A 25,037-nucleotide genomic window follows, 5' to 3' on the forward strand; every position below is an offset into this window, starting at 1 on the left:
TGCCACTTAATTTGCCTTTGGAGGTATTTTCACAACAGCAGTGTGGAAGAGAGCAGAAGGTCCTGAGCAGAAGGTTGGGGGTTGAATCCCAGGGGAGGGACACTGCTGTTGTACCCTTGAGCTAGGCACTTTACCCAGTTAAAATCCAGCTGTACAAATCAGTATATGAAACAGACCAAAATAATCGCTCACCCTTTAAAGACTGTAAAAAATATTTTATTTTTGGGGGATGGGAGGAACAGGGGGTGAAAGAATAAAAGTAAAGTAACACTGATTTTTTTTCCACGTAACAAGATCAAACTAATTGACACAGACACTCCCCCAACCCATCTAAAACTGGTTCCAAGAGTTTTAAGAGAAAGGATTGTTTTAAGTGAATGTACTGTAGACACTGTTTACAAAGCTTTTCTAAAATAATCTGTCCCAGCAGTCTTTGAAGACATTGAGCAGGCTTTTATAAATTCTTGTAATGTTTTAAAGGTATGCACTACAGCTTTCCCTTTACATACCTCTTCACAGGTTTGTTATGGGGTAGATGTTGTGTTTGTGTATCTCTGTTATCCCAGAGATGGGATTGTTACCAGTTTCATAGCTGGTATAGTTTTCCTTCACACTGTGCGCCTGTTCACCCCAGTGTGTAATTGTTTGACAATGGTCATTATTGCTTGAATAAATGCTTAAATCAGTCATACCAATAAAGCACTTTGAATTTAATTTAATTGAATAGAGGGCATAATGTGTATTCAGCAATGGGCTCACACTCTTCTTAGGGGTCTATTGACTTTGTTTGGGCCACGGTACACTTTGTTACAGTGTACGTGCGGTTACACTACAATAGGTGTGTATATGCTCAGTGTCAGACTGCAGGAGTACAGATTCTCTGGCAGTCAGCAGGAGAATAGACTCCCTGTGTCAGCTTGTCCGGCTCAGCTCCGTTTGTCCTTTTTGGGCTGCAGTGCCACCCGCCTGCGTAAGTTGATGTAGAGCAGCACAAAGTTGAGCAGATAGGTGCTGACACACACCACGCAGAAATCCTGCAGCACAAAGGTCAGGATCCAGGCCAGGTACAGAGAGCCCACCACGGACAACCAGGACGACAGAACCAGGCAGAGCGCTGCCCTGCTGGACAATGATTGACCTGCAGATTGAGAGGTGCACTATACATGAGGCAGGCAGGTAAACAGAGTTTTACTGAGGCTCGGATGTGGCAGAGAGCGAACACACACAATATGATAAGTGTGTCTGCTAATAAATAAATAAAAAAGATAGAATAAATAATGCCAAGTCCTTCCTCTAGCAGACAGACAAACAATACTGTGGCAGAGCTGCAGCCTACAGACACACATACACAACTAGACGGCCATTGTTGTCAAACAGTCGTCCAAGACCTATAGGTAGTCTTACCAAGGCCCAGCTGCAGCAGGTAAAAGAGGACTCCCAGCACGCTGTTGGGCTGGTTTAACACAGTGTCACTCCCCAGCAGAGGTGCCACAAGGCCAAAACCACGCCCCCACCTGGAGAGAAGAGGGAATTACACCATCAGCAAACCTCACACTGTTTAGACCCAAATAAGATCTCACAAATCAAACACACACTCATATCAAAAACAGAGACAACCTCTCCCCATTGATCTCCTGCACTAAATGCTATTGCAGTGCCATTTCACATGGGCTCGGACACTAAACTGGAAATAATACGCAGAAAATCATATTGAAGCCCTAACTGAGCGAAGCTAACCTGCATTTAGCAATACAGTGACACTGTGTATAACAGAACATACTGCTACAGTGTTGAATAGCAAGCCACATCAGTCTTTGTACAAATGACTGCCTCACATTTTGTTAAAGGGGCCAGTTCATTCATTAGCTATTAAGTGCATTAGTAACAGACTCCCCCAATGGCAGCACAGCCTGAAGCTCTCCCATGCTAGTGGCCTGCATTTGCTACAGGCACCATGAACGTGGCAGTTTTGGGAAGTCAGACCTTTGATCTGCCGCGCAGCCAATCAGGAGTTGTGGAACGTTGGCAAATTCCAACTGACCAGTGCGATATATACATACATACACCACCGCGCAAAACTAACTGCTAATAGACAGAGATAGGTTAAACCTGAATGGCGTATTCAATTATTATAATCCGCTGCAGTTCATAGGTTTTTGATGTGCATTAGTGTGGAGTTAAAATGCAGAACACAATGATTTCTGCTTTGACATTTCCAACAGAATGGTGTTATTGAACAAGAGTTGCAATTGACAAATAAATAAGCAAATGCATAACACTGCAGCTGCTACTACTACTACAACCAACACTGCTGCTGTTGTTTACAATAACTTACAAATACAAGACAAAAAAACAAATGCAATGCAAAAAAACATGCAAAATCGAAAGTGACAGGGAGGTGGAGAGAGAGAGAGAGAGAGAGAGAGGGGGGTGTCGTCTGTGCGTCTCACCGGGACGTGAACACTTTGGAGCAGCTCACGGAGCTGCTGAAGTCGCACATGGCCCGGTAGCTGGCGTCCCTCTCCCGGGACGTCTCCACATGGTAGGCGTACACTGACAGCACCAGCCCGGCGGCGCAGAGCAGGAGCCGGACCCCCCTCTCCCAGCGGGGCAGCGCCGACGCGACCTGCCGCCCAGACATGCCCGCAGCGCGGCGTGACCCTGCAGCGCCTCTCGGTCAGTCCTGCCTGGCGCCTCCAAATGCGTGCGAATGCCGGTCTGTCTTTGTCCCTCTTTCTGTCTGTGCACCTATCAGTTTCCTGGTTTGCCTTGCTTTCCCTTTTCTCTTTCCCCCGGTATGTTTTTCAATTTATTAGTTTCTTTTACATAATCTATTGCTTTCTTTCCACCAACTACACTCTTCGTCTTATGAAAGAACTAATTCAGGGGGAAATAATACAGGCGACGTGTTAAAGGCTTCAGTCTCTTCGCCTATTGGCTGCCCCTTCCCCTCTCGCCGGCTCAGTCCGCCTGCTGATTGGTCGCCCCCGCCAGAAGGGGCGGGACATGCTTCCTGGGCGCAGAGCATTCTGGGAAGTGTGGTTTATTTGTTTGAGAATTACACAAGACAAAGTACCAATGGACCTTGCTCTTTGTTTGTTATCTAAACTAAATATTTGGAAACACAAATCTCACCTTCACTATCAAATCCCCTCCAACCCCCACTTCACTTGTGAAATCAATTATATTGTAGAAATCTGGGACTTTTGTGTGGCATGAAGGACTGCAACGTGTGTGTCTGTCAGGTATATGTGTGGCAGGATCGTTTGGGGATCTGAGTATTGAGCAAGAACCTGTGGATACCAGGGTCAAAGGTTAACCGCACATACGAATAGTGGGGAACAGTGATTGGGGAGATGGGCTTGAGGGGATAAATTTGTCCCCACGGTCAAATTCGGATTCGATTCACATTGAGATTCAGACTGAGTGAAATGTAGTGAGAGAGATGTGTGTTGTGCCAGTTAAAACTGCATCCCTGTTAATAAAGCTGTTGCTCTACACTGACTCTCCTCTGATTATTTATTGTTTTAAGTGAAATGGTGAATCCAGGCCAGGTAGCAAAGCAGTTGAAATCATGTGTTATGAATGTGCATTCTACATAGGGATTCAAGTCTTCAAAATCATTATAGGCATCGACCGCATCAAACCAGAGGAGCTTTTCCAGATCAGCAGGGACACACGGACCCGGGACACAGATGGAAATTGGGCTTCAAGGCATTCAAGACAGAAAACAGGAGACACTTCTTCACACAGAGAGGCATCACAATCTGAACAAACTCCCCAGCGATGTGGTAGAAGCTGAAAATTTGGGAACATTTAAAAATAGACTGGACAGGATCCTGGGATCACTTAGATATTAATGGACACCAAACGAGCACGATGGGTCGAATGGCCTCCTCTCATTTCTAAACTTTCTTATGTTCTCATACATTTTACAGCTATATACAATTCTTATTTTTTATTTGTGATTTTTTAATGTGACACTTTTTCAAAACTTGCATTTGCAGATAATACTGCAGTTGAAAAAAAAATCACTGTTAGTGTTAAACTGTTACAAATCTCTGTTCTGAACTGATATTGCATTGTAATGCTTACTGGACTTGTCTCAAAACACGTCTGTATTATTAGCACCATTATTACTGGCACCAAACAATAAAGTTATGACCGAAGTCCATGCATGAACCCAGAACACTAAATGTAACTATTATTTTCATTCAAACTGTTTATTAATATTATTGTTGTTGTTGCTTTAATAACTAGTATGCTAGTATGCTACTAGTTATAATAATACCAATAGACAGACACAGAGAATAAAAATGAGTGAAGGAGAGGGATTGACCCAGCCTCACCACAAACACAGCCTCTACACCTGACCCCGCCCTGGCGCAGTGATCCTGGCAGCCGGCCTACGCCCCGCCCCCCGTCCCTCCCCCCGGTGTCCTTCCATTGGTCAACTTGCAGGGCGGGCCAACTGCTATTGGCTACCACTGGTGCCAGTCACGGAGAACAAGGAAGTACACCAGGAAGTGAAAGTGTAAAAAGCAGTGTGTGTGAGTGAGTGAGTGTGAGAAAGAGAGACGCAGTCGGCTGCGGCATGGTACCGCCGAGCCTGTGAGTAAATAACTGTTGTTTCTGATTAGACAATGAACATGTTAACGTACATTACTGAACTGCTTACGTTATGTGTACGGAGTTAATTCATTTTGGATACACATGTCATATTATCCTCCCAGTTCATTTCAGTCCGATACTAGTTTTCTACAGACTGGGAGATGGGGTAGGTGGAGGGTGGGGGACGAGGCATTATCAGATATAATTACAATAGTTTAGTTACTGGGGTTTCTGCCTTTGACATTACGGGTTTGACGAACATAACACCGCACAGACGTAATGTGTAACATAATATCCGCTGTTTAACACCCCCGGCACCAAACCTATTGTTGTTGTTGTTATTAGAGGTATTGTGGGCGAGTTATTATCCCGTATCGCTGCCACAATGTGATTGAAAGTTGTTAATTGGTGACTGAGTAATAAAGGAGTAGGCTAGAGCCTGTAGTAGCTGTAATATTAGTGATTATTATTATTATTAATAATAATAATAATAATAATAATATTATTACAGTCACCAAAGCATTCACCTTTAAAACTCGTACGTGGAAGTTGTCAGCGAATGGCATGCACTACCTAGAGAGATTGTTGCTGCTGATATTATGTATGTATTTATTATTATTATTATTATTGTGTCGTGCTTGTCTAATAACTATTTGTATATTATTAATCAGAAGTACGACCACTTATGTAGAAATAGCAGTAATGGTTATATGATCAACATTTTGGTTGTTGCTACTATTGGTAGTAGTAGTAGTGGTAATTGTATGCTCTTGATATTAAATGCGGATGGTGGTATTATTATCCGCAGTGTAATTTTTATTATTCAACTATCTAGATTTCTCCAGGGTTATCTTGTGTGGCCCCTCCTATCTCTGTATCCACATTTAGGAACATAACAACATAAGACAGTTTACAAAGGAGAGGATGCCATTCGACCCATTGTGCTCATTTGGTGTCCATTCAGTTTATTTTTTAAATGGTCCCAAATTTTCAGCTTCAACCACATCGCTGGGGAGTTTGTTCAGATTGTGACAACTCTCCGTGTGAAGAAGTGTCTCCTGTTTTCTGTCTTGAATGCCTTGAAGACCAATTTCCATTTGTGTCCCCGGGTGCGTGTGTCCCTGCTGATCTGGAAAAGCTCCTCTGGTTTGATGTGGTCGATGCCTTTCATGATTTTGAAGACTTGGATCAAGTCCCCACGTAGTCTCCTCTGTTCCAGGGTGAAAAGGTTCAGGTCCTCAGTCTCTCAGTAGGACGTTCCCTTCAGACCTGGAATAAGTCTGGTTGCTCTCCTCTGAACTGCCTCTAGAGCAGCGATATCTTTCTTGAAGTGTGGAGCCCAGAACTGTCCACAGTATCCAGATGAGCTCTAACTAGTGCATTGTACAGTCTGAACATCACTGCCCTTGTTCTCAATTCTACACTTTTGACAATATACCCTAACATTGTGTTTGCCTTTTTTATTGCTTCCCCACACTGTTGGATTGGGAAAGTAAGGAGTCCACATAGACTCCTAGGTCTGTCTCATGTGTTACTTCATCTATTTCTATTTCTTCCATAGTGTAATTATAGTGGACATTTTTATTACCTGCATGTATTACCTTGCACTCGTCCACATTGAATTTCATCTGCCAGGTGTCGGCCCACAACTGAATATTATCTAAGTCCCTTTGAGTAGCCTGTGCTGCAAAGATTGTATCTGCTGAGCCACCTATTTTAGCATCATCTGCAAATTTGACAAGTTTTTTTAAGTATCCCGGAGTCCAGATCATTAATATAGTTTAGAAACAAACTAAAATAAATTAGTAAGACATGATCTGCCTCGTCTAAACATGTCCATGTTGACTGTCTCCAAGAATTTGGTTTTCATTAAGATGCTCCTCTATTTTCTGTCTAATCATTTTTTCCAACATTTTACAGGTGATGCAGGTGAGACTGATTGGTCTGTAATTTCCTGACTCAGTTTTGTCCCTTTCTTGTGGATTGGTATGATATTTGCTGTCTTCCAGTCAGTTGGCACATCCCCTGTTCTAAGTGTCATTTGGAATAATTGAGTTAGCGGCCTATAAATAATTTCCCTCATTTCTTTAAGTACTGTTGGAAATATCCCATCTGGCCCAGGTGAATTGTTTGTTTTTAATTCTGCTAGTCCCTTTAGTACCTCCTCCTCATTTATCCTGATCTCTCTTAGGGTTTGACTGGACTGGTTGTTAACCCGTAGCATGTTATCCATTTTTTCTTTTGTGAAAACCTCTGTGAAATACTCATTTAGAACATTTGCTACATCTTGTAAATTTTCCAAGATACCTCCATTTTTGCCCTTTATCTGTTTCACTTCCTCCTTTATTGACCTCTTGCTGTAATATTGAAAAAAGCTCTTTGCATTAGTTTTAGCTCCAAGAGCTATGTTTTTTCTATTTCCCTCTTTCCCTTCCTGATCACTTTTTTAAGATCTCTTTGCAGCTCAACATATTCTTTGTAGTTTGTTTTGTTTCCATCCATTTTGTATGCGCTATACAACATTTTCTTTGTCTTGATATTTTTTTGAATACTTCTATACATTTTGGTCAATGTTTTTTGGTACAAATTTCTCCTGAGCCTCAAGTAGTATATTCTTAAAATATAACCATCAATTTTCAACTGAATTTGTATTCAGTGTGCTCCAGTCTACCTCTTTCAAGGTTTGCTTTTCTAAAATTGTAGACTTGGTCCTTGTTTTTTGAAAGTATGCCTCAAAGCTAATCCTTTTTATTCCACAATTTAACCCACACAAATCTGTTTTGTTACTATGATCTAATTTGAGTTCTTCTGCCTCAATGTCATTTTTCACATATAATGCTACCCCACCACCTCTTCGATTTTGCCTGTCTCTCCTAAATTGTGTGTATCCTTTCAACTTGTATTCATCAAGTATCAACATGTATTCATGGCAGTGATTGTATCTGGGTGGCCCCACCCCTTAGCGGCACCACTGCTACCTGCCCCCAATTCACACCTAACTGGATCCAACTGGATCCACCTGGCACAACTCACTTAATTGAAATCCTGCTAGTCCTAGTCTAAATCACCTTTTCTTCAACCTGTTTACTTTCACCAACTCAGCAGCTGTACTGAATTGACTTAAATTAAGGCAAACTACATACAATTAAGGCAGTTAAAAAAAAACAGGAATGCTAAGACTGGCTGAAATTAGGAAGACGGCAAGATGGCTGCCTCTCACCTGTACTGTCCTGTGGCTGTCTGTCTACTTGTAAATCCTTCTGTTTCTGTAAATCCTTTTGTTTTTTACTATGTTTCTCAGCCCACTGTTCAGTCAGTGTCTGTGTGTTAACCTCCCTGCCTTTCTCAGTGAGTCAAACTCTCTTTTTCAGTCAATGATGTCAGAAGTGGAGGAGAAACCTGCGGTTGCCCAGGGAGGTGGGGCAGAACCCGAGCAAGGAGAGACCGCGGCAACCAGCACAGTTGCTAGGAACCTGGCGCTGCTGAAAGCCCATTCGCTGGACGTGAAGTTTGAGGTGGGCGATGAGTATGACATCATCGAGACCATCGGCACGGGAGCCTATGGCGTTGTCTCCTCAGCCAAGAGGCGGGACACAGGTGGGGCAAATTGCTTTCTCATCTCTGAATGTCCTCCTAATTATCTACGGAGCGGAATAATTTACTAGCAACTTACTTAAACAGTCAATAGGTCAGTCAGACCAGTGATTTGTCTTCTTCCTGAGATCTCAATTACTTAACGAAATCATTCATTTATTAAACCAATTAAGCATTAAAAATTAAACCAATTAAAATTATTAAGTTTGCAAACCGGTTAGGTTTAATTAAAGTGACCTTAAAAACCTCTCTTGACTGTCCACCACTCCAGTCACTCAGGATATTGATCAGTCAGTGTCAGTCAAGTCAATTAATTAGTCAGTGCGTCAGTCAGTGCGTCAGTCAGGCAGGCAGTCAGTCAGCACCAGTGTGCGGCAGTCAGTCAGTTATTAAAAGGTTTCTGATTCATTATCCTCCTTGCTCCTCCAGGCCAGCGGGTGGCGATAAAGAAGATTCCCAATGCCTTTGACATGCTGACCAACGCCAAGCGCACGCTGCGCGAGCTCAAGATCCTCAAGCACTTCAAACATGACAACATCATCGCCATCAAGGACATCCTGCAGCCCTCGCAGCCCCACTGCACCTTCAAGTCTGTGTGAGTGGCCCCGCCCCCTCCCTCTCCCTCTTTCTCTCTCTGTCCCTCCCTCTCTCTCTCTCTTCCCCCTCCACCCCATCCCCTAGTCTCTCTCTCTCTCTCTCTCTCTCTCTCGCATTTTTTTTTTTTTTTTTATAACAGTCTTATAACAGTTTTATAACAGTCTTTGCAGGTATTTACCAAGGCTCCTCTTCTCCCTCTTTGATTCACTCCCTTCTCTCTCTCTCTCTCTTCCCCTTCTATCCCTCTCATTCCCTCTCTCCAGCTACGTAGTGCTAGACCTGATGGAGAGCGACCTGCACCAGATCATCCACTCACGGCAGCCGCTGACCCCGGAGCATGCACGCTACTTCCTGTACCAGTTGCTGCGCGGCCTCAAGTACGTGCACTCGGCCAACGTCATCCACCGCGACCTGAAGCCCTCCAACCTGCTGGTGAATGAGACGTGCGAGCTCAAGATCGGCGACTTCGGCATGGCACGGGGCCTGAGTGGGCGGGCGGATGGCGGCAGTGGGGCGACGGCACGGTCCTTCATGACAGAATACGTGGCCACACGGTGGTACCGCGCCCCAGAGCTTCTGCTGTCCCTCCAACACTACAGCCTGGCCATTGACATGTGGTCCGTGGGATGCATCTTCGCCGAGATGCTGGGCCGCCGACAGCTGTTCCCGGGCAAGAACTACGTGCACCAGCTGCAGCTCATCTTGTCCGTGCTGGGCACCCCACCTGCTGGCGTCATCGGGGCGATCGGGGCCGAGAGGGTGCGTGCCTACGTGCAGAGCCTGCCCTGCCGTGACCCCATTCCCCTGACCTCCCTGTTCCCCGAGGCTGAATCATCCGCCCTGGATCTGCTGGCTGCCATGCTGAGGTTTGACCCCCAGGAGCGCATGTCGGTGACCGAGGCCCTGCGCCACCCCTACCTGGCTAAGTACCACGACCCCGACGACGAGCCCGTCTGCGTTCCGGCCTTCGATTTTGAGTTTGATCAGCTGCCCCTCTCCCGGGAGCAGATCAAGGACGCCATCTTGGAGGAGATTCAGGACTTCCACACCCGCCGTGAGGGCATCCGCCGCAAAATCTCCTTCCGCCCCCAGCTGCGCCCCGTCACCGCCTCCACCCCCTCCCCCGTCGTCCACCTGACCCCAGTGACTCCCGTCTGCTCCGCCACCGCCCTGCCCCCTCCCAGCGACAGCTGCCACGATGTCGACATGCCCAGCGCCAGCTCTGACCCCGGCCAGCCTGAGACCATCGACCTGACCACGCCGCTCGGCGACCCAGACACGCCGCCTGTCCCAACCCCTCCTCCGGCCCCGCCACCGCCTCCTCCCGCCACTCCGGCCCCTTCCACTCTCGCCGGGAGACCAGAGGGGGAAGGGGAGCGGAGCCAGCTGGGACCGCCCCCTTGTTCTGCCCCTGCCCCTACCCTTGCCGCTCCCCCCGTCCTCTCTCTCTCCCTGGCCCAGGTGCAGTCCCTCTCACAGTCTCTGTCTCGCTCCCTGGCTCAGGGCAGCTCCCAGCGGGGCAAGGGTGGGCGGCCATGCGAGGGGGACCCTGGGGTTGGCAGCGGGGGGGTCCCACGCAGGGAGGGGGCGATATCAGACGACACCAAGGCTGCTCTGAAAGCCGCGCTGCTGAAATCCGCACTGAGACAGCGGGCAAAAGGTCAGCAACTGTGGCTTCAATGTCTCTGTCATCTCTGTGTCGTTGCCTTTTTTTCCTTTAACATTGTAATGACTTTACTGATCTGTTTATCCGTTCTCTCTAACTCCCCCTGCCTCTCTCTTTCTCTCTGTAGATGGCAGTTCTGCAGTCCTGGGTGGGGTTGGGGCAGAGGGAGGTTTCGGGGGGGCATCTGGGGGTGCCGTCTCCATGCTGGGGTCCGGGGGGAGCAGCTCAGAGCCACGGAGACCCGTGACGGCGCAGGAGCGACAGAGGGAGAGGGAGGAGAAGAGGCGGCGACGGCAGGAGCGGGCCAAAGAGCGTGAGAGGAGGCTGCGAGAGAAGGAGAAGAGAGAGGGCAAGAAGGGGGAGTCCTTGAGAGGGGTGCTGCTGAGCGACAACGACAAGAGCCTGTTGGAGCGCTGGAGGAGGATGATGGATGGCAGGGGGCAGCCAATCAGGGAAGGGGGTGCTGTTGGGGGCGGGCTTAAGGAGCTAGGGGAGAAGGGCCTCCCTCCAGCCAGCCAAGCCAATCGGGAGCTACAGGAGCTTGTCAACGGGCTGCCTTTGGCTAAACCCGAGCCACCTCGGGGGAAACGGGAAGTAGCGGAGTGCTCGGGTCCCAAAGCCCCCCAGAACTTTGCCCAGTTCTACCAGCAGGCTACCCCGTCCACATCGTACCCAGCCCAGACCGGGGAGAGCATGAACACATTGGGCACTGGCTCCCTGAGTGAGGATGGCACCCCCAAAGCCAAGTGTCAGTTTGGGACACCAGTGTTCCCCCCACTACACACATGGCGTCGCCCAGATGGGGCAGGGGACCTGGGGGGGAGAGGGGAAAGAGGAATAGGAGAGGTAAGTCAGCAACAGCCCTCCCAAAATCTCATCCATCCTGCCACGCACCCCAACTCCAACCCCAGCAGCCAGCCCCATCCCGAGCTCCTGCCTGTGGGTGCCTACCTCAGGAAAGGCCCAGGATTCTCACAAGGGGAAGGCCTCTCCTCGGAAGCCGCCCTCATAGCTGAGAACAGGAACTGTGGCAGGGATGATCAAGGAGGCGGCAGCTCTCGCCCCACCAGCAACCACACCGACTCCGCCACCAGTACAGCCAACACAGACCTGCATAAAGGCCCGGCGTCTGCTGCCCTCCCTGCCCTGCGGCCCACTTCCCAGGCCCATGGCCCTGACTCTGGGACCCCGGTGATCCCTGCACCCGGCCATGAGCTTCCCATGCCAGGACAGCCCTCCACCAGCATCCCTGACATACATACCGTCACCTTACAGCTGTCCAAGTCTCAGGTCTGTGGGCCCAATCAGTCAGACTTACAGTGCTGTAGCGTCCAAGCAATATCGACTCTATAGTGTCCAGTCAGTCACTGTTAACAGCTCTATAGTGAGTGACTGTTAATACACCTTAGTGTCCAGTCAGTGCTCTTTAACCTCTCCCTCTCTCGCCCCCAGGTGGAGGACATGTTGCCCCCGGTGTTCTCGGTCACACCAAAGGGCAGTGGCGCTGGGTACGGCGTGGGCTTTGACCTGGAGGAGTTCCTCAACCAGTCCTTCGACCTGCCAGTAGAGAGCAGAGACAGGTATGCTGCTGCAGAGAACTCTGCCTCCCTCTCCCTCTGTGTCCGTCTCCTCTCTTTCGCTCCCTGTCTCTCTACCGTCTTGATCTGTATCACTGGACATTTCACTCTGTCTGTCTGTCATGATGGTCTCTTTCTGTGATAGAAATTGACAATGTTTGAATACTGAAGCATGCCACCGCACCCAATAAAGGATTAATGAGGTGCGGTCGGGAGGAGCATTATTATTATTATTATTATTATTTTTATTTCTTGGCAGACGCCCTTATCCAGGGAAACTTACAACATAAGTGCAATACAAAGTGCATAGAGAGAGGGGATAAAATGTGAAGGGAGGCGGCAGAACGAGTCATCTGTGTGTGTTCAGTCATTGAGACCTTTGTGTGCTGCAGTAATAAAACAATGTGTTGTTGCACCTGGAATGATGAGTTTGGTCTATGCCTCACCTGCCAGCATGCCTGTGGACCACTGTTATCCTGCTTTGTTGTTTCTTTATCCGTGATCTTTACAGCACAGTGTTGTACAATATAATGGAAATGTAAAACGGATGTTTCGACAAACATTTGCTGTTGGATTTTTTGCTAAATGCAAAGAAGACCCCCTAAAAGCTTAATGTAAATTTGCAATTGAAAGTTTGTATATCACAGAGGAACAAGCATTTTCAGGGATCACCAACCTAAGTTGAAATGATTATGTGTTATTTATTAGGCTTAATACGTCAACTGCATAGAACTGAAAGCAGTGCACTGGAGATGATCCCGTGTTTAGTACACAGCTTCATACTAACTCTGCAAGGTCGTTGCAATTGACCCATTATTATTATGTATAATAATATTAACAATATATAATGTTGACACAAACTCTGAACTCTTATTATAGTTAACCCAAATGTTAAGGTTACTTAGTGTCTTTAGTATTTACTACTTTCAGTATAGTACTGAACACTGGGGTATATTCATCAAGGGGTTCACACCGATTTGGTATTTCTGACAATAATAATAAAAGAAATTAATAAAATACAAATTAAAGTTAACATACATCACCGCGCATACAGTTTATTATGAGTAAGATGCCTTTACTGGAAGGTTAACATGTTTCATGCAAGTAAAATCAATATAAAAATGTTCTTGTAAAAAAACAAATACCAACATGATTACTGTTCAAAAATGCATTTTAAACTAAAGGGGGATGTTTTATTTTGTTTCAGTGGATTACCTGAAAAAAAAAAAAAAGTAGGCGGTTCATTCAAATCTACACACTAGTATCTAATGTGACGTCATTGAATACATTATGCAAATTAGCACCAAACGAAGCTTCAAACCTTTGTTCGGTCATGTTTTCAGAACCTTCAAAGGTTAAAATGTACCGTAATTTTAACACTGTTGTTTCCAGCCTGTATCTTTGTGTTAATGTCTCGCTCTCTCTCGCCAGTCACAGTGACTCCGCCCCCCTCTCTGCTTCCCTGCTCTCCGATTGGCTGGAGGTACACAAGATGACCCCGGCTGACCTGGAATCACTTCAGCAGGAGCTGCAGTTGGGGTCTCCCATGATCCTCTCTGACACGCCCACCCTTCCTGACCCTTGATTGGCTGTTCCTCGAAATTGCTTGCATACATCTACGCAGGCTCACGATTTGAGCCTTGAAATAAAGATAAATCAATCTGTGACAAGAAAAAGACTGACTTGTAGCTGTTAAAAGTACAACATCTTACTGTAATGAAGCTACCTGCTCTCTCTCTACAGGGTAGATCTACTCGTTCATCTCTAACTCCATCTCCTCACTCTCGCTTCAAGACTTCTCTAGCCCATCTCACTCCTTCCTTCCCTATGTCACTATTTCTCTGTATTAAGTACAGGGTCTGCAGCGCTCTGTCCCTTTCAATTTCTCTCTCTGCCATTCTATTTCTATCCATCCCTTTTCCTCCTTCCAACATTCTTTCCCCCACTCCTTTTCCCTCATCCTGGCTCTCTCCCTCCCTTCCTCCACCCACACTTTCCCAGCAGACAGTAAAGGCTGTGATCAGTGTTTCTGCCCGACTTAGTGACTATTCACTAGATTTATATTATTTTTAGGTTGTCTTTTTTTTGTATTCTTCCTTTGAACCCTTTTTTTTTTTAAATAAAGATATTGTTTAATAATTTCCTTGCTAACTGGTGGTCCTTGAGAGAGAGAATGATGTGATTGTCATTTACACTACATTGCATGTCCAGAAAGCAAACCCAGTTCAATTTGTTTAAAGTTTACATATGCAAATGTTTTCAAAGCAAGCATACTTTTATTTTTCTTTCTATACCTGATATTTGAAGAGCTGCTCCTCGGGCCTGGTTGACATCTTACAGCAACAGAGGAATAACCTCACCTTCATAAATCACCTCTGAAGAAGGGGAGTCTGCAAAACTACAGCTCCAAGATTGACACTGCTGGGTTCACAGGCTGCACCCCCCTGACAGCAAGGGGCAGTGTTTCATGGAGCTTGACTCCAGCAGCTCAAGACAAGTTGCCTAGTTGTTGGAGTCTTACCTGGTTAGAGTTGAGAAACTTGGGTTTCAGGCAAGGTATACTTTAAATCAGGGGTTCCCAATGTCTGGTGATGGAGGGCCAATTTCTGGAGGTTGCATGGAATGGGGGGCCTACACTAGAAAATGAACCATTTATGAAAACAGACTAGATCCTAAATTTTACCGTTTTAGTTCCTACACTTTTTTTTTTACAGAATATTTATGAACTTGAATTGTGGTTTTATTATTTTCCCCCAAATTACATGTGCAATTTGTAACTTTTTTCATAACGTGTAAAAAAAATATTGTAAAGGTTCAGAAAAGGGTTGGCTTTGGTGGGGCCATACCAAACATCATTAAGGGTTACATTTGGGAACCCTTTCTTTAAATGGATACAGGATGTAAAAAGAGAACTAGGTGGCTTTTCAATAAATACATATATTTTGAAAAATCAAAATTTCTTCCCTCATAAATCACCACACAGACTCCATGTTTGTTTCTTTAATTTACCAATACATGACTACAAATTCAACTGTGACAAGGACATATATAAAAACAAAATCATAATTAAAGTGATAATTCGTAAAAATTAGAAGTACCCTGTAAATAAGACCCGGTGCCTTGGGACACCTCTTAGCCCTTCAAAAAGTACACGAGTCCAGTTGTGTGTAGTCAGAGCTCAGATGCAGGTTAGATTTCCATTGGTCCGGTGAATTGAAGAATTAGCTTCCCACCATTCTCTCATCTTCTTTCCATCCCTCCATCTCCCCATTCCCTCTCTCCCTTAATTTAGTTTCCACCCTCCCACCATACCTCCACCCATAATTTCTCTCTATCTGAGCAGCGTGGCGATGAGTGCAGAGGCTAGGCCGTGGGCGAGGATGACGATGGCAGGCTGAGCAAAGGCAGTGGGGGCCGCACGGCCCACCAGCGTGATATCGGTCAGATAGCTTTGTACCCAGCTGGAGAAGGATGTCACCCTGGCGTAGACACCTGGACGGTTAGCGATGGCACAGCCTTCGCCGAAGCTCACCACCCCCGCCTGCACCCAGGTGTTGTTCACCATGGAGCACACCAGGGGGCCGCCCGAGTCTCCCTGAGTGAGAGGGGGAGGATGGGAGGAAGATGGAAAGGGAGATCAAAAGGGGGAGGGTCGAGACATGTTGGGGGACAAAAAGGAGAGAGAAAAGATGGGAAGGATGAAAGAGTTAATACAGGACATTAGAGCAAAAATGCTGCACTGAATCCTAAACAAAGGCCTAGTTAGTCCAATCCTCCCAACTTCCCTATCTCCATTTCGCCTTCCCGCCTCCTCTCCCACAAGACCCCCGAATTAGACCCCTAATACCATTCCTCCGTGTTCCAAAGGCATCATAGCTGTCTGCAGCGAAATGTCAAAACCTGGAGCTCTATTCATATAAAGTTTAGGACCCTGGGGAGTGTCAGCCACTCTTCAAATTTAACCAATGAATGTTGTGAGCAGAGGATTGTGGGGGCTTAAGAGCCTCTCATTTGTCACCTCTCAGTGTTAATATGGGGTGATTTGGTTTCATTTAATTATTTTATGCATTAAACCATTTCAGTTGCCGGTTCATTTTTCTTGCAGTCTCTGAAAGCAGCTGTACCAGGACACAGTGATCAGCTGTAGTCCGTGCCCGGGTAACAATCTGAGACAATGGAGCGAGAGCAGTGTTGCGTCTCCGCAGAAACTTTGCCCGCAGTCCTGTGGAATTTCATTATTCACCTTGGGCGTGTCGTTTGGCACAGTGGACGACATATCGAATGCATTTGGCCTTGAGGACTGTGTGTCCCATGTGTGCTGGCACTGCTGGTTAAATCAGTAATGAGGCGTGTCCATTTTGTTTAACTTTATAAGAAACTGAAATGCTTGGATGAAGAAAATATATATTATATATGTATAAAATCATCTATACCTGGCAGGCGTCCTTGCCGCCATCTTGGAACCCTGCACAGATCATGTCGCTCAGAATACTCATGGTATCATACCCTGCAACTGGGGTTTGGTACATCTGTTGGCAGGTGGAGAGGCTGATGATGGGCAACTGAACCTCCTGTATTATGTTGGCTAAAGAACCTGAGGAAGGAAGGAGAGAGATTAATACATACCCTGACTAACTGGACACTACAGGTGACTGTAGTGAAATGCAGGGAAAAAAATGCAGGGAAATGCAGAGACCGACAAATTGATGCAGACACACCAACCCGCTTAATCTTTTTAAGCATCATCACTGCTTAGATCCTGACAGAGAAGGACGGACAGACGTACAAAAACAGACAGACACTCACTCACTCCCTAACTCCTTCCCCTTGTGCACCCGCCCCCGCCTCACCGCCCTGTGTGGTTTGTCCCCAGCCTGTGACGTAGCAGTCCATGGTATCGGAGAAGAGCACGCTGGGGTCTGGCAGACAGACGGGCAAGATGAAGTCGGTGTATTCGACTGGGCTATCCAGCTGCACAAGCGCCACATCGGACCCCTGCTGCGGCTCCATGTATCCAGGGTAAACCACCACTTGCTGCACACGCCGGCTCACCTCGTTGCTGTTGATGCCATTCAGCTGGTAGCGGCCCAAGTACAGGATGTAGATCGAGCTGTCCACTGAGCTTGGGGGGAGAAGGGCAGAGAGAAGGGGGTTGATTCCAGATGTTTGGCAGACAGAGGAAAAAAAAAGACCCACAGACAGACTGTATACGATAGTACAGAATACTATAGTCAATGACAGTACAGTACATAACTCTAGATAACAGTGACGGCTTTAAGGGGGTGCAAGTAGTACAAATCCAAAGGGCCCTGACCAAGTATGGTTAAAAAAAAAAAATTATATATATATATATATATATATAATTAGTACTGTGCAGGTGTGAGCAAATGCTGTAAAGTAAGAATGCTTTCAAAAATAGACATGTTAATAGATTATATTTATCAATTAACAAAATGCAAAGTGAGTGAACGGAAGAAAAATCTACATCAAATCAATATTTGGTGTGACCACCCTTTGCCTTCAAAACAGCATCAATTCTTCTAGGTACGCTTGCACACAGTTTTTGAAGGAACACATAAGAACATAAGAAAGCTTGAAATCGAGAGGAGGCCATTTCACCCATCATACTCATTTGGTGTCCAAGGATCCTATCCAGTCTATTTTTAAATGTTCCCAAAGTTTCAGCTTCAGCCACATCGCTGGGGAGTTTGTTCCAGATTGTGACGACTCTCTGTGTGAAGAAGTGTCTCCCGTTTTCCGTTTTGAATGCCTTGAAGCCCAATTTCCATTTGTGTCCCCGGGTGCGTGTGTCCCTGCTGATCTGGAAAAGCTCCTCTGGTTTGATGTGGTCGATGTCTTTCATGATTTTGAAGACTTGGATCGGGTCCCCACGTAGTCTCCTCTGTTCCAGGGTGAAAAGGTTCAGGTCCCTCAGTCTCTCAGTAGGACATTCCCTTCAGACCTGGAATAAGTCAGGTTGCTCTCCTCTGAACTGCCTCAAGAGCAGCGATATCTTTCTTGAAGTGTGGAGCCCAGAACTGTCCACAGTATCCAGATGAGGTAGACGCAGTGGTCGGCCAAGGAAACTTACTGCAGCAGATGAAAGACACATCATGCTTACTTCCCTTCGCAATCGGAAGACGTCCATCAGTGACATCAGCTCAGAATTGACAGAAAACAGTGGGACCCTGGTACACCCATCTACTGTCCGGAGGAGTCTGGTCAGAAGTGGCCTTCATGGAAGACTTGCGGCCATAAAGCCATACCTCCCCAAGCGACTCTATGCACTATGCACGAAAACACAGGAACTGGGGTGCAGAAAAATTATAGCAGGTGCTCTGGACTGATGAGTCACAATCTGAAATATGTTGTTGTACCAGAAGGCAGTTTGTTCGCCGAAGAGCTGGAGAGCGGTACACGAATGAGTGCCTGCAGGCAACAGTGAAGCATGGTGGAGGTTCCTTGCAAGTTTGGGGCTGCATTTCTGCAAATGGAGTTGGGGATTTGGTCAGAATTAATGGTCTCCTCAATGCTGAGAAGTACAGGCAGATACTCATCCATCATGCAATACCATCAGGGAGGCATCCGATTGGCCCCAAATTTGGCTCCACACTTCAAGAAAGATATCGCTGCTCTAGAGGCAGTTCAGAGGAGAGCAACCTGACTTATTCCAGGTCTGAAGGGAATGTCCTACTGAGAGACTGAGGGACCTGAACCTTTTCACCCTGGAACAGAGGAGACTACGTGGGGACCCGATCCAAGTCTTCAAAATCATGAAAGACATTGACCACATCAAACCAGAGGAGCTTTTCCAGATCAGCAGGGACACACGCACCCGGGGACACAAATGGAAATTGGGCTTCAAGGCATTCAAAACGGAAAACAGGAGACACTTCTTCACACAGAGAGCCGTCACAATCTGGAACAAACTCCCCAGCGATGTGGCTGAAGCTGAAACTTTGGGAACATTTAAAAATAGACTGGATAGGATCCTTGGACACCAAACGAGTACGATGGGTCAAATGGCCTCCTCTCGATTGTAAGCTTTCTTATGTTCTTATGAGTTCCTTCAAAAACTGTGTGCAACTGTACCTAGAAGAATTGATGCTGTTTTGAAGGCAAAGGGTGGTCACACCATCCTGATTGATATACACAGATCAGCCATAACATTATGACCACTGACAGGTGAAGTGAATAACACTGATAATCTTGTTATCATGGCACCTGTCAGTGGGTGGGATATATTAGGCAGCAAGTGAACATTTTGTCCTCAAAGTTGATGTGTTAGAAGCAGGAAAAATGGGCAAGCGTAAGGATCCGAGCGACTTTGACAAGGGCCAAATTGTAATGGCTAGACGACTGGGTCAGAGCATCTCCAAAACTGCAGCTCCTGTGGGGTGTTCCCAGTCTGCAGTGGTCAGTACCTATCAAAAGTGGTCCAAGGAAGGAAAAGCGGTGAACCGGCGACAGGGTCATGAGCGTCCAAGGCTCATTGATGCATGTGGGGAGCGAAGGCTGGCCCGTGTGGTCCGATCCAACAGACGAGCTACTGTAGCTCAAATTGCTGAAAAAGTGAATGCTGGTTCTGATAGAAAGGTGTCAGAACACACAGTGCATCGCAGTTTGTTGCGTATGGGGCTGCGTAGCCGCAGACCAGTCAGGGTGCCCATGCTGACCCCTGTCCACTGCCAAAAGCGCCTACAATTGGCATGTGGGCATCAGAACTGGACCACGGAGCAATAGAAGAAGGTGGCCTGGTCTGATGAATCACGAGTTCAAGGTGTTGACTTGGCCTCCAAATTCCCCAGATCTCAATCCAATCGAGCATCTGTGGGATGTGCTGGACAAACAAGTCCGATCCATGGAGGCCCCACCTCGCAACTTACAGGACTTAAAGGATCTGCTGCTAACGTCTTGGTGCCAGATACCACAGCACACCTTCAGAGGTCCAGTGGAGTCCATGCCTCGACGGGTCAGGGCTGTTTGGTGGCAAAAGGGGGACCTACACAATATTAGGCAGGTGGTCATAATGTTACGGCTGATCGGTGTATATTAGGAAAAATCAACATTGAAATTTATATTTAAAAAACAAATCAAAAATTTACAGCTAGATAAACTACTAGTACAAAGTATACAAACTCCTATTTAAAATATAATTGAAAGACCACTTGGCAAACAGCTAAATAAATTAATTGAATTCATTTACAAATTGACAAATTCATTTATGAAGTAAAGATTTAATTTTAACCCTTATAATGCTTCATAACAGTTGCATTAAAGTTGTTGTTTTTTCATGTGTTTGGTTGACATCAACAGCTTGCTAAGCCAGTTACATTGAATTGCACTTGTTATTTTGTAATGTGTGTCAGTGGAACATTTCTTTCCTATCCTAACTTTAATAATGTGTAACTTTAACATTAGATTTATTCTTTGATAAACTTTTATTTGTAGATTTTCTGTTTATAAATAAGTTTGTTGGAGCTAGCAATTTGTATTTATTAACATTTCTTTTCAAACAAAAATGAGGACACTATTGCCTAAACAAATCAGTTTTGGCTCTAAATGGTTGGAGTGGGGGGCCCCACTAACGCAGTCTGCACCGGGCCCCCGATTCATTAACTCCGACACTGAGTACACTACAGACCACAAAACTATAATCCACTCCAGTAAAGTACAGAATGAACAGAACAATTCACTGTAAACAATTAAACAAACCGCTAAATAAGTAAACAAGACTAGACCAGAGGTCACCACAGTACTAACCTGGGGAAGCAGTGAGCAGCAGACAGCACCCAGCTGTTATCTATGAGGGAGCCCCCACACACGTGCCCCACGCCTTGCTGCTGGATGTCCACGTTCCATGGCCACGCCCCCTCCGGTGCATTCTGACCCCCCACGATACGGTTGTTTAGGGGTGGTTGCCCACACCCTGAGAGAGGGAGGAGGAGAGGAGACATTAATTCAAACAGTAACATACACTACAGTAAAACAAAGACAGATGTAAATGTAAAACCCTTTCCGATCACCAAAGCCACAACAATTACAGATTCAGTTACCTTGTGCTTCACATGTCCACAGTCCTACAAGGAAAACAATGAAAAGAACACATGAGACAATGGCTACCAACCAGACACTGACTGGATTCTGTGAAAGAGACAACTGGTTTGACTGAGAAACACACGGGGCAGAGGGAGAAGTCAATATGGTTCTGCACTCAAATGTCAAAATGCCGTAACAGGGCTCTTAGGAAACCAACATAATTTTTATACCGGTCTAATGAGCGCTTAAATCAGTCATTAAGCACTAAAAGTTTCACCTGCGTCAAAGTTTGCACTCCCACCGTGTGGATTAATGATGCAATGTGGCCAGGGGAGGAAGAGATTGAGCAAGAAGGGAAGAGGGAGAGTGGAGAGAGAGATAGTGGAAAAAGAAGAGTGGAGTGGACAGAAACGAAAACATTTTAAAATTAAACCAATGTTGCCATACAGATCCTGTACATAGGACCCCAACCCCATTGTTACTGCCCGATCCTATCCATTTAAAGTATGTCGGTCTTTCTATTTAAGGACAAGCAGTACAGGGCTCCAGAGTTTCCTATGGTATAGGTATATGATTAGTAATAATAATAATAATACATTTTAATTTCTCGGCAGACCCACTATCCCAAGATGCCTTTCAGCTGTCACTACCTCAGTGGTTCTCAGCCCTGCTTCTGGGGCCCCGCTGTCCTACTTTGTGTTTGTTTCAGCGATACTCTCAATTACTTGACTGGCACTTTAACTGAAGAATAAATGCAAGCACTAATCTGAGCTTCCTTATTTATTTGACACAGGAAATTGAAAATCATATCGGGCACTGAAATCTCAAACGTTTTGTTGGTTGAACAATTCAAGAACCCAAATTAAGTTAATAATACAGTCAATTAAGAAATCCAGAGCTTGGTTGAAACAGAGGCCAGATGAATAGTGGGCCAGGGATGAGAGCCACTGCCTTAGATATACATGCTTGAGAAATCACAACACAGTGAGATCAAGAAAATACAACACACCTTTAGACCTATAAAAAAAAAGAGCACAATGTACTACATACAAAATACACATACATGATTTAATTGCAGGCAGAGGGGGGGCGTGACCTTTTAAAATCAGGTAATCAGATCTACTCCAAATACCAAACATAGTGCATGTCAGAATCAGCTGTGGGTTTACAGAGGTAATAAACTGGTTTGTGTGTTGTGCTGGTAGGCATCTCAGAGTATCGGTCTAGCACGCAAATCTACTTTCCCCTTCTTACGCCACAGTGCCTGACCAGTTCAACTCATTCCTGAAACACTAGATTGTGGAGAAGAGAAAAGGGGGAGAGAGTGAGAGAGACCAAGAGAGGAAGAGGGTTGGGAGACTAGAGGGGTTAATTCCAGACAGGCACCACACTGCAGTAAAGACAGACCATACTGTATAGAAAGTATTATTATTATTAATAATAATAATAATAATAATAATAATAATAATAATAATAATAATAATAATAATAATAATAATCTCTCACCAAGTGTGAACAGTAGCAGAGTGAGAGTCATTTCCAATGTCCAGGGCATGGTGGGATACCTCTCTGGTTTCTCTGCAATCAGAGGCAGCTAATACATTAAAATAATTATTCGTAATAAGTGATTATTCTTGGACACAGCTGATAGTGTCTGGAAAGGCATGATAGGGTTTACGTTTGGCTGATAACTGTGATTATCTATAAAAGTCTATCCACGAATCACTTTAATGTATAGGCTACTGTCACACGGGACTGCTCCCAGTCTCTTTCAAGTCTTTCGGCGGAGACACGGACACCATAATCCCCCATTTAACACACAGACCCCCGACACAAAGCAGCCATTGAACACTACAGTCCAACAGGTTCCAGATCCATAGCCTACAATATATATATATATATATATATATATATATATATATATATATACATACACACGCACACACACGGTTTTCAAAACAAAGCATCGCCTACCCTCGGTTTCCCTCGGTAGTTTGAGCACAAATTCCGACAACGCAGAAAATACCGCACAAAGAAAACGGGAAACCAGTAATCCCAGAGCTTCTTGAGAACTGAATCTGCTCTTTATATTTCAGTCAGTGGCGCACAGCAGCGGCGCAAAAATGCGGTCAGACCAGTAAACTGATAGCGCACCCCCCACATTGCACATATACACCTCAATTACCTGCGCCAGGTAAGCTCGCTAACCAATGAGAGACGCCAGACGGCCCTTTCGACCCGCCTCCCCGGTTCAGAGAGATTCACAGAAACGTCACGTTGTTTACATGAACGAGACTCAAATATGGGATCCCGTGTAGCGGCGGTCTGCTGTGTAATGACGGGGCAGTGTGCAAGGTGATCCCAGAGGATGTGCGCCACAATGATGTTTGTCAGCTGTGTGCTAAATCTTATGTTTATTCACTGACTGTAATCTAGATATTTTGCAAGTTCAAGTAAGAATCTGGTCTCTGAGTGCATCCTTCACCATCAAAACAACTACGCATTTTCATGGGGCTAATAAAACTAACTTGCGCATATTTGCATGCTGTAGGCTACAGTAAAACTGATCAATAAACAAAATAAGGTAGCCTAAATGCTGGTTTGTACTTGATCTTTGTTAGCACTTTAAATGTGTTCGGTATAAAAACGTGTTGGCTGCTTCGGTGATATTAAACTTTTGTAGAAGTAACGAAGCATGATCATGTGGGGTGCACTTTCTGTTATACAGTCAGCAGAGCAAAGTGCATCCCTTATCCTGTTGCAGTTGATGTTTTCACGTTAAAGCCCTCAGAGATAAGGATAAGCGATCTCACTGGTCGCATTTTTTTATTAATCGGATGCCCCAGGTGACATCACCGAATTGTGGTTAAAGTCTATATGTGGTGCCCAATTAACTGCAACAGCTGTCTCGCAGTCTCACCACAAAATCACAGGAGAGGACTATACATGCAGATCAATAAAACCATTAAAAAAAGGTAATTACATAATAAATTTTATTATCAGGCAAAGTCTATAAAAAAAGTAGATACAAACATTATAAAACGTTATAAAGTGAAATATGTTGTGTCTTTTAACCTTATTTTAAAATAGTTTTCGATTTTGCAATACGTCGGGGCAGTTCCCCTCCATGAAACATCCATAACAACCTTGACTTGACCTTGACGCAAAACGCAATTTCTTAAGTTTATGCCCATATTTATTCACCAAATAGTAACTTTAATCCCGTCTAATGTACTTCATAGTTTAGGCCTAACTCTGGTTTGCAGAAACATCGTTTTTAAGCAGATGAATTTGTCCCCCACAAAAGAAAGAATAGAAATAGACAAAGTACAAACCAATATATGCCTTAAAATGTTCTTCATGTACCAAATATCTAGTTTATTATTTAACCATGCGCCGAATTTTCCGCTTTATTTCTGCATATTTATTGTTAATGAACGGACTATTCAGAAAGAGGATGTAACCTGACTGTAACCTTATATTATTCTTTCTGTTGGCCTATAGCCAACACAAACAAAAATATAAGGTTACATTCAGCAAACAAACGGCAATTAGGATTCTTAAACCACAAACATCTGTACGATATATCACGTCAAAGAGCCGCCCAATCTCACGGTATGCCATTTCTCCTGTTCAACCTGTAACCGAATATGCGCTTGTATAAATCAGTCATGAACTGCGCATACACCAGATATCAATGAGGCTTTGTATACCACAAGTAATGAAATCCACGCTCCCATCCCACTCTCCCCATAAGACTTTCAACAGGGATGAATTATGCCTTTTGGGGGGTCAAAGTCTTGTCGTTTATATCAGGTCCCCCTCTTTAGGAGCCTTGCGGTGTCTACATGAAGTGATCCCGAAATTAAGTATTACTGTACACAATTATTTAAACTCAACTTGTTTTTTTATTGCTGCCTCGACTCAGGACGCATTTGTGTTGATCGCAAGCG

General features: G+C 45.3%; 3 protein-coding genes across 4 annotated transcripts; 1 reads left to right on the top strand and 2 right to left on the bottom strand.

Moving 5' to 3' along the window:
* Positions 1-200: 200 nt before the first annotated feature.
* vkorc1 (vitamin K epoxide reductase complex, subunit 1) lies at positions 201-2,944 on the bottom strand. Its single transcript, XM_066723216.1, has 3 exons — positions 2,451-2,944; positions 1,405-1,514; positions 201-1,138 (listed from the first exon to the last, which is right to left on the bottom strand). The coding sequence occupies exons 1-3, from the start codon at positions 2,639-2,641 to the stop codon at positions 927-929; spliced, it is 513 nt and encodes a 170-aa protein (XP_066579313.1). The 5' UTR covers positions 2,642-2,944; the 3' UTR covers positions 201-926.
* A 1,600-nt stretch (positions 2,945-4,544) lies between these two features.
* On the top strand, positions 4,545-14,184 carry mapk7 (mitogen-activated protein kinase 7). The gene is made up of 7 exons (XM_066723217.1): positions 4,545-4,611; positions 7,983-8,208; positions 8,635-8,800; positions 9,066-10,462; positions 10,596-11,758; positions 11,921-12,048; positions 13,477-14,184. Exons 2-7 carry the CDS (start codon positions 7,986-7,988, stop codon positions 13,628-13,630), a joined length of 3,231 nt encoding a protein of 1,076 aa, XP_066579314.1. The 5' UTR covers positions 4,545-4,611; positions 7,983-7,985; the 3' UTR covers positions 13,631-14,184.
* Positions 14,185-15,030: 846 nt separating this feature from the next.
* LOC136768814 (serine protease 27) lies at positions 15,031-23,247 on the bottom strand. Of its 2 annotated transcripts, none has more exons than XM_066723193.1 (7): positions 23,059-23,247; positions 22,591-22,662; positions 21,102-21,125; positions 20,809-20,974; positions 16,896-17,167; positions 16,479-16,639; positions 15,031-15,640 (listed from the first exon to the last, which is right to left on the bottom strand). In XM_066723193.1, exons 2-7 carry the CDS (start codon positions 22,637-22,639, stop codon positions 15,377-15,379), a joined length of 936 nt encoding a protein of 311 aa, XP_066579290.1. In that variant the 5' UTR covers positions 22,640-22,662; positions 23,059-23,247; the 3' UTR covers positions 15,031-15,376. The 2 variants fall into 2 exon arrangements, with proteins under 2 accessions (XP_066579290.1, XP_066579291.1); XM_066723194.1 differs by having other exon boundaries at positions 22,591-22,678.
* Positions 23,248-25,037: the final 1,790 nt, after the last annotated feature.

This window comes from Amia ocellicauda, chromosome 14, assembly GCF_036373705.1.
Source record: "Amia ocellicauda isolate fAmiCal2 chromosome 14, fAmiCal2.hap1, whole genome shotgun sequence".
NCBI lineage: Eukaryota > Metazoa > Chordata > Actinopteri > Amiiformes > Amiidae > Amia > Amia ocellicauda.